The sequence below is a fragment of the Nicotiana attenuata genome, unplaced genomic scaffold, assembly GCF_001879085.1.
Source record: "Nicotiana attenuata strain UT unplaced genomic scaffold, NIATTr2, whole genome shotgun sequence".
NCBI classification, from domain to species: domain Eukaryota; kingdom Viridiplantae; phylum Streptophyta; class Magnoliopsida; order Solanales; family Solanaceae; genus Nicotiana; species Nicotiana attenuata.
In genome coordinates this window covers 14,282-23,457 of record NW_017676388.1, presented here as the reverse complement: position 1 = coordinate 23,457, position 9,176 = coordinate 14,282, and the positions used below count along the sequence as shown (strand labels likewise).

Below are 9,176 nucleotides of genomic sequence, written 5' to 3'. Positions count from 1 at the left end.
TCTCCCATAGTCATGAGTAACTAAATTCCTTGTCTAAGGCTTTGATGGAACCTATTGGGTGATGAACTTCTTGTTTATGTGAATACAAATTGCTAGTTTAATCTTTATTTGTTCAACTTCGTGTTCGTTGTAGTTAATTGACAGGATCCTCAATTAGCTGTGCCTATTTAGTGTGCATAACTTGGAAAAGAGTGCATATTTAGGGTATTGTTGAACAACACTACTCCTAGATTATAAGAGGAATCTATAATTGCGGGTTTAAAGGCGGGATTAGGAATAACGAAGCCTTGAGTGCAATCTAAATTGAATTGTGCTAATTAAAGCAAGCTAGTGTATCTCGGGAGAGTGCAACAGTAGATTACTGTGATTACTCGGGAGAGATTTGCGGTAAGATTAGTGTTCATGATTGATAGAGAGCTTGGGTAAATTTGTATGAGCATAAACAGAAGGGATTCCATCAATAGGGGAAATCATTGCCTTAGCTTTTTCTCATAATTGTTTACAACCCTTTTAATTTAGTTATAGCCTTTTAGTTACTTGCAAGCTAGTTATTAAAGAACACTCAACTGAGAATCTGAATATTTGAGAAGCTGGTTCTGAAGACTTAGTGGGTCTGAAGGTAGCAGTTGATAGGTTAACTCTCTGTGGATTCGACCCTGGGCGTAATACTCGGGTTATATTTGCAACGTCCGCAGAGTCCTTTTTTAGAAGGCATAGTTGGGCGCGATCACCCCATTATACAAAGTCGGTAAGATTGCTGGTAAGAATTGGACCATCGGCATGGCCAACGTATGAAAGTATACACTATTTATTGATTATCAAAAGGCAGACCGTCCGACCCTTCCCACAATTTTCTTACTCGAAGAGCAAAAACAACATCTTATAATCTATGCAATGACCGAAAAGAGAGAACCTATTGCCATAGCGTGAAGAGATATAACTTATAGCTGGAAAGTAATACTATGTCAACCTATTCTTTCTTTTCTTATGAAAATTTGAAAAACGTATGCAATCAAAGTGAATATACTGTAGGGAGAGTGAAGAGCTGAACAAATGCTTATATTGAAGCTGGAAATGTAAATTATTGCGTTATAATCAGCACTCATGCCTTGTCTTCGGTGAGTCAAGTACAAGAGCTTATTTGTGTGTTTTAAGTGAGTAACTGAAGAAATAAATAACTGACATTTCGTGTGTTGCCACCCCCATCCTGTTGTTAATAAAGGACTTAACACCATTTCAGTCAAACATTTGGTCACAGAACAAACTCGTATATGAATGTAAAGTTGATACTATATTGCAACAAAAACTCAATGTTTGGTCGCTACTCATGAGCTTTACAGGTCAGCAAACTTTTAGTTAAGCTACCATGTATACTGGAGTATCTTACAGGGCACTTGTTAAACCAGAGCAGCAAACGCAAATTAACCTAAATATCTTGCCAGATTCCATTTAACAAAGCCCCAACAAGCAGACTTCAAGCAACAAACACCTAACTTCACACTTCCTACTACAAGTCTACACTAGTATCAGAGTACTTAAGCAAGGACATGTATAAACTGTGAAAAGCTATCGGATTGACTTAGAACGAGCAACACTGTTATCCTTCAACAATTCAACAACTCTTCTCATGGACGGCCTATTAATGGGCAATGAAGAAGTGCAAAGCAAAGCCACATCAAAAACCTTTTTAATCTCTGCATAATTGCTTGCAGACGGATTCATTCTCTGGTCGACTAGCTGGTTCAAATCAAGAATACTATTGCTGCCCCTGACACGGCCACTTCCTTCATCTTTTTTAGACGATATTGCAACCTCTAACACCCACTTGACCATGTCCTTGTTCTCACCGAAAGAGGAGTCATTGGGCCTTTTACCGGTTATTAGTTCCAACAGTACCACACCAAAGCTATAGACGTCACTCTTCTCATTAATCTTCAGCGTATACGCATATTCTGCAATTGAGAAAAAAGAATCAATGTACGTTCAAAGGTGCAGCCTGGAACCCTTGGATAATACAGTTTTGCATCCATAGATATTTAGAAAACTATAGCATCTCCCTAACATTACATGTTCATGACCAACATAACAAAATGTTTTCTATCAAGAGGCCATCAACTTTTTCCATCAAACATGTAGGTCTGTATTTTTCTTACTTTTTCCGGGGAAAGGAGTATGGGCAGTAACAAACCACATAGTATCAACTTTACAAAAGGGATGAAATTGTATGCCTAATGAGGAATTTATGGTAGCAAGTGGAATTTAAGGTGTTACCAAATTTATTTAATAAATAGAGTAATAAGAAATAATAATTTAGGCACATGTTCCTTTCATTTTTAATCTTTGGATCAAATCTTGAATGTGTTGGCAAACACTAGGTGACAGAACACAACTCTCTTATTTTTTATTCTTTTGATCAAATCTTAACTTTGTTAGCAAACATTAGGTGACAAAATCATTCAATGATATGATGTGATCTAAGAATTAAATATTACTACAGTAGACAATAAATGGTCATGCAGATTTCAGAAACGGAGTGCCCAACCTTTCTTTGATTTTACTTCGAAAAATCTATATTGAAACACAGAATTAAATATTACTACAATACTACTTGGTATGTAGCAAATGTGCAGACTTCAGAAAAGGCGTGCCAGATATTTCTTTGAGTTTACTTTGACAAATCCCTAGTTAAACTCAGAAACAAGAATTAGCATGCAGTAAATAGAAATTGAGACTTCAGAAACAGAGTTTCCAGCAAGAGGACTGACACTAGATACCGCAACTAAATGGAGCGATCTAGTCATAAGTTTGAACTTTGAAATATCTATTCTAAAATCGGGTCTCATATCTTATAAAAGCATCTAAAAATCAAATCAAAAACAATATTTTGAATGTCCCTATATACAGGATGCAGATATTACAGTAAATATCTTTAACAACAAGTTTAACACAGAAATAACGACAACATCATTAGGTCTCATCTCCAAGCAAGTATCTTTAGCTATATATTATGTTTTTTATTCCCCTCCCCTTTGATTACCATCGGAGCAACCCATCTTGTTTATCATTAGCTATATGAATTCTAACTACCCATATCACATATTTATGCCTATCTCGGTCCAATATTATAAAAAAATTAGTTTCTTTAGCACTAGATGCTCTCGATACATTTTATATTAACATGGAGTATATAATTCGAAGAAGACTAGAGAACTTCTAGCAGTCATTGGACCTATAGCTCAATAACATCAATAAGTTAACAGAAAATAAAAGGTTAAAGGAAAATATATTACCAGGTGCAATGTAGCCGTAGGAACCAGCAATATGGGACATGACTTGATCACTCTCCTCACTGTCCTGCTGCATTACCTTAGCTAACCCAAAATCAGCAACTTTTGGCCTAAAATCCTCGTCCAACAAAATGTTATTAGACTTGACATCTCTGTGCACTATTGCAGGAACAGAATCATGGTGCAAATATGCCAATCCTTGAGCTGCTCCAACTGCTATGCCAAATCTCCTTGGCCAATCCAAAAGAATGCCACCTTTTTCCCCATGTAATACATCTCCTAAGCTCCCATTTTCCATGTACTCATACACCAATATCCTGAAGTCGTCACCAATGCCACTGTACAATAGTTTTACTATGTTTCCATGTCGGACTCTCCCTAGAGTCTCCACCTCCGACCTGAAAACCTCCTCGGATTCTCTCTCCCGTTTAGCCTCCCAAAGCTTCTTCACCGCGACCATCTGCCCGTTTTTCAGTTTGACCCTATATACCCGACCAGACCCACCAGCTCCAATTAGATTCTCATTTGTCAGTGAAGCTAACAAGTCTCCCTCCGTGAATCCAACCCGTTGAAATGCAGTAATTCTCCATGCACTTTTACGCTTACTCCGAATGGGTAGCAACTTTTTGGCCTTGATCAAGACCCAAACAAGTGACCCGACAAGTATGACGGCTAAAGCTGATAAAATACACACCAAATACAAGCTTATACTTTTGGGTCTTGGGCACTGAGGCAGAGGTTTAAGATCCGGACTACAAAGATCCGGGTTGCCCTGCAAACCCGAGATGAAAAAATCATTATCAAACACAAGTGGCACTTTTCCTTCAAGCCTGTTATTTGATACGTTGAACTTGTTAAGCTTGAGGTTGCTCAGTTCCGACGGGATTTCGCCGGAAAGCGAGTTTCCGGCGAGGTCTAAGTACGTCAAAACCGGCAAAGTCCCAAGCTCACCTGGAATTTCACCTGTCAATTGATTGTTAGCTAAATTCAGTTCAGTCAAGTCGGTCCAAGAACTAATTAATTTGGGAATTTGACCCGTGATTCTATTTTCTGAAAGATCAAGCTTTTGTAACGTTTTCAACTTTGTGATACACGGAGGCAACTCTCCTGATAATTGATTCTTGCTTATGTCCATGATCACAATCTCTTCAAAATTGCATAATCCTGCCGGCAACTCCCCGAAGAATTTGTTACCGGAGATGAGAATTTCTGTTAGGCCACGAGCGTTGGAGATTGAAGCAGGAATTGAACCTTGAAAGTTGTTGTTTCGCAGTTCAAGAAATGTGTATCCAACAAAACTCCAGAAACCAGTTGGTAATTCACCAGAGAATTGGTTGTTATAGATACGCACGTACGTTAGTGAATTACACTCCCCATAGGATTCAGGGATTGAACCACTGAACCTATTATCGAACAGGTTCAAAATCCTAAGTTTCTTTCTGGAGCATAAGTTGGGCGGCAAAGAACCTTCAAGATTATTGCCAGAGACATCAAACTCATCCAAATCTGAACTTAAACCAAAATCTTGAGGTAAAGCACCTGAAAATCTGTTGTTAAAGAGCTTGAACTGAGTAAGATTCGGGTTTAGACCTAAACTTTCTGGAATTTCGCCTTCTAAATTGTTATCATTGAGGTTCAAAGATACCAGCGGCAAACGGGCAAGGCTATCAGGTATTTTTCCCGTGAGATTGTTCTGAGAAGCATCAAACCTGAACAGAGAAACAAGTCCCCAAAACGTGTTCGGCAATTCACCTGAAAATTTATTCTGAAAGAGCTCTATTTGTTCTACGGTTTTTAGTTCTCCAATGCTTTCTGGAATTTTTCCAGTAAGATTGTTAATCGCCACGTCAAAATTCTGAATAGATTTCAGGTCTTTAATGGAATCTGGAATATTTCCAATAAGATTCGCGGAACGAGCATATAGAATTCGAAGTTTACCTAGTCGTCCGATTGAGGAAGGCAATGGACTTGGCTTAAATGGATTTTGAGCAATGACCAATCGAGTCAACTCGGGAAGATTGGATAAGAACTCAGGAACTGAACCATTAAGGAGATTGTTGGCAATATCTAGCTCTTGTAATCTCGGTAACCGGCCTAAGCTCGCCGGAATATCACCGGAGAAATTGTTTGAGTTAACATCAAGGACGGTCAAGTTATCAAACTTGGCTATAAACTCCGGCAGCTTGCCAACGAAGAAATTTAAAGAAAGATTCAAAAAGTGCAGATGCGAACATAGGGACCAGGAGTCAGAGGAAATAGAGTCACCGAAACTGTTATCGCCCAGATTGAGTTTCTGCAAAGTCGAAATCCGGCAAAAGTCGGCCGGAAAATGACCGGAGATTCCAAAACTGGTGAACTCGATGGAGATAACCTTATGCGTTTTACGATCACAGGTAATGCCGGTCCAGTTACAAGGCGCATTTGGAGCTGACGCGTTCCAATCAGAGAGCAACCCGTTGGGGTCACCGAGCTGACCGGTCTTAACCCGGAGTAAAATGGCGATATCGCGGTTCAAGCAACTCGCCGGAACAATGAATAGAAACAGTTGTATGAGTAGCAGCATATGGAGTTTCATGTGTTCCATTGATGATACAGTGAAATCTCCCGTTACGGGTGAAACTAAGTCCTTAAAAAAGACAAGAGTTTGTTTTGATGATTTAATCATAAATCACAAACATCTGAAAATGGAGGTTGGATGGTGAGGAGATAAGAGTTAGAAAGAGATGGGGAAATTTATGCATGGATTACAAGTGTAACGGAAACAGGGTTTAACGAGAAGAAAGAGTACAGAGACTGTGAATGAGCGTTCACACATGAAAATAGCTACGCTAATTGTTGGACTCTAATGGCGATAACAAGACAGTGTTATAGTGACTTAAAGCAGGATGTGATATTGAAGGTTTTGTACACACACAGAGATATTCAAAGACTTAGTTTTAAACTACGTACATATATAAAACTATCTAGCACTTTACTTTCTTTTTAAAATTTTATGTTTGGTCAAACGGTCGTATAAATTAAAACCAAGAGACAACACCAATTTTGAGCTTCGAATAGTATCATAAAACAGTTACACCCTATTAATAAGACTGACCCAAAATCTTGAATTTATATCAGTACTCCTAATAAAAAGGGAAGAAAGTAATTATATGAAGGGTTAAAGTAATAACTTTATTATAGTGGGAGTAGAAGGGGAAGGTGATGCTTTTCCTTTCTTGGAGTCAACTAAAGAAGTGAAAAGGAGTCAAAGGATAATGTGGCATTTCATATTTGACTAATTTCGTTAGGTTGGGAGCTTTATTCATGAGATTATATAATTTCTATATGGAGCGAATATAAGATGTGTTTGGAAATGGGAACGGAATTCTACTAGATGTGGAGTTTGTGGGTTTATGGAGACAGGGGTAAGAATTCTTCAAGATTATATTACTTGGGAATCTAAGGACACAATTTTTAACTAAAAAGATCTTCTAGAAAAGTTACGTTGCTTAAGTTTGAGGCTAAGATAAATTGCGCATACATACATGGGAAAGAGAAGCACTTAAAATGATGCTCGGTAGAAGTTTTATTAGCCTTTTTACTTTGTTTTTACGTGATTTTTGCAAGTGCTTGAAGAAAACTATTAGTATAAAAAATGTGTTTTTTCATAATATGAACGTCGGCAAAGGCAGAGTTATGATTTCAAGCTTATGGATACGAAATTTTAATCGTTTTAAGTCATCTGGTTCTAAATTATTAATTTATATATATTCAATGGTTTTTTTAAGACAAATAAAAGGTTCGAATCAAAGTTATTGGCTTCGATCGAACCAGCTCCAGTCACTCTAGCTCCGCCGTTGAACGCAAGCCTGCTATATTTGAGTTATTCTTTTTTCTTGTTGGTAATCCAATGTCCTCGAGAGGATCCACTACTTTAAGTGAGAAACGAGAATTTAATGTTTTCCATTTCTATTATATTTTCCAAATACTTTAGAATAATTAAAATATGTATTTGTTTTTTCCCATGATTACTTGTTCATAGAATTTATATGTATTGTTCTATAAAACAACGGAAAATCAGTGGCGGATCCAGGATTTTAATATAATGGGTGCTCGACTGCTTTTAATTATTGTAAACACATAATATAAGTATTAATGATACGTGATATATCTCTAAGCCTTAATGGATAGAGTTATCAGATACTCTACTGCTGATGAGAGATAATACATATCCCATGAAATTAATCAGATGCGTGCACAAGAAAAAACAATTACTTCTAATATTTCTTTTTAAAAAGGGAAAAGGTAACAAGAATAAAAGGAAATAAGGAAAACCGCAAAGGGAAAACAATGGAAATAAAGAGAGGATCTTCTAACGGTAAATAAAAAGCTTCGGTCAAGTTTTGATTGTCCGACATAAAGAGCTAAGAGTGACCTTAAACCCTCTCTCAAAATCAAAGCACCCAGCCCCAACTTTTGCTCGTGGGTGCTCATTGTCATTATAGAGCAAATTTCCAAGAATTTCATATAAGATATACCGTCTCGGACTCTTAAACAATGGGTGCTTCAGCACCCACTCTATTGAACGTGGATCCGCCCATGCGGAAAATAACTCATCGTTTTTAGAATGAAAGACCCTAGTCATTTATGCCAAATGCACAAAGGGGTTAGCCGATCAGCCCACAAAATTGCAACGAGTCTCGCGTAGTTTCTTAATTTTATCCCTTTTGTTTCCCTTTTACATTGTCTGGAAAAAGTCTTTTCTAATTAACATTGTAAAGAGTATTCGATAATAATTAATTAAAAAGAAAACATTTTAGGAGATAGCTAGAGATATAACGACTTGCCGGCGTCGATTCGTTAGCTTTTAATCAAGGGGTTTTGACACAGTTACCCACAAAAACAAAACTATTTACCCTTGCCTACTCATTTGTTTTCCTACCCATAAACTACTTAGATTTCCTACCCATAGTAGGTTTTGTGGGGAATTTTTTCTTTATTCTCCAATTCTTTTTTATTTCTATGCTTATTTTCTTTTCTTTTTTCTTTTTTTTTCTTTTCTCCTTTTCTTTTTTCTCTTTTTCTTTTATTTTTTTTTTCCTTTTCTAATTTCACTTAACTTCTTTTTTTTTTTTATATTCTTTTTCTCTTCATAATCTAATTTCATTTACTGTTTTCACTATTTTTTATTATTCTTTTTTTATATTATTACTAAAGAAAAATCAAATTGTGTACCAATTAAATGTAGCTAATACAACCAAAAAAAATATTAACTAACATATGATACTAGTATAGTATATAGCTATACCAACAGGGTATACAATTGTACGCAATGAGTTAAAAAAAATTAATTCAATTATTAAAATAAAATAATATCAGTTGTCAATAAAAATTTTAAAAAATTCTAAAAGAATCGAATTGTAAGAGTATACCGTTACATTATATAGCATACTATATATATATATATATATATATATATATATATATATTTTTTGCATTTTCAATTTGCCCCTCACGCTGGGTAAAAGCTTAAAACAAATTAAAAGGGAAAAGGCAAGTGAATTTACGGGTAATAAGTATACTATTATAGTATATTGTATACTATTACAGCATATTGTTACAGTATCTTGCATATTATTACAGTATACCATAATAATATATTGTATACTATAATAGTATACTGTTGCAGTATAACTATATACTCCTATAGTATATTAGTATACTGTAGCGGTATACTGTTTTGTAAACTATAATAGTGTACTGTTGCAGTATAGCTATATACTCCTACAGCATATTGTATACCGTAGCGGTATACTGTAGCTGTGTTCTTCTTCGATTTTCAACTGAAAATTTCGATCTCAATCACCTCAAATCAGCTCCAAATGCTATCAAATTTCAGTATGAATTCCA

At 36.1% G+C, this 9,176-nt stretch overlaps 1 protein-coding gene across 1 annotated transcript; it reads right to left on the bottom strand.

The window, feature by feature from the left end:
• Nucleotides 1–1,270: 1,270 nt before the first annotated feature.
• LOC109220974 (LRR receptor-like serine/threonine-protein kinase HSL2) lies at nt 1,271–6,381 on the bottom strand. Its single transcript, XM_019385441.1, has 2 exons — nt 3,291–6,381; nt 1,271–1,952 (listed from the first exon to the last, which is right to left on the bottom strand). Exons 1-2 carry the CDS (start codon nt 5,950–5,952, stop codon nt 1,567–1,569), a joined length of 3,048 nt encoding a protein of 1,015 aa, XP_019240986.1. The 5' UTR covers nt 5,953–6,381; the 3' UTR covers nt 1,271–1,566.
• Between the last annotated feature and the right edge of the window lie 2,795 nt (nt 6,382–9,176).

Excerpts from the sequence above, each read along its gene's own strand:
- LOC109220974 (XM_019385441.1), bottom strand. The coding sequence starts at position 5,952 with ATGATTAAATCATCAAAACAAACTCTTGTCTTTTTTAAGGACTTAGTT. Across the intron at positions 1,953-3,290 it reads CTACGGCTACATTGCACCTG|AATATGCGTATACGCTGAAG; the intron begins GTAATATATTTT and ends TCTCAATTGCAG.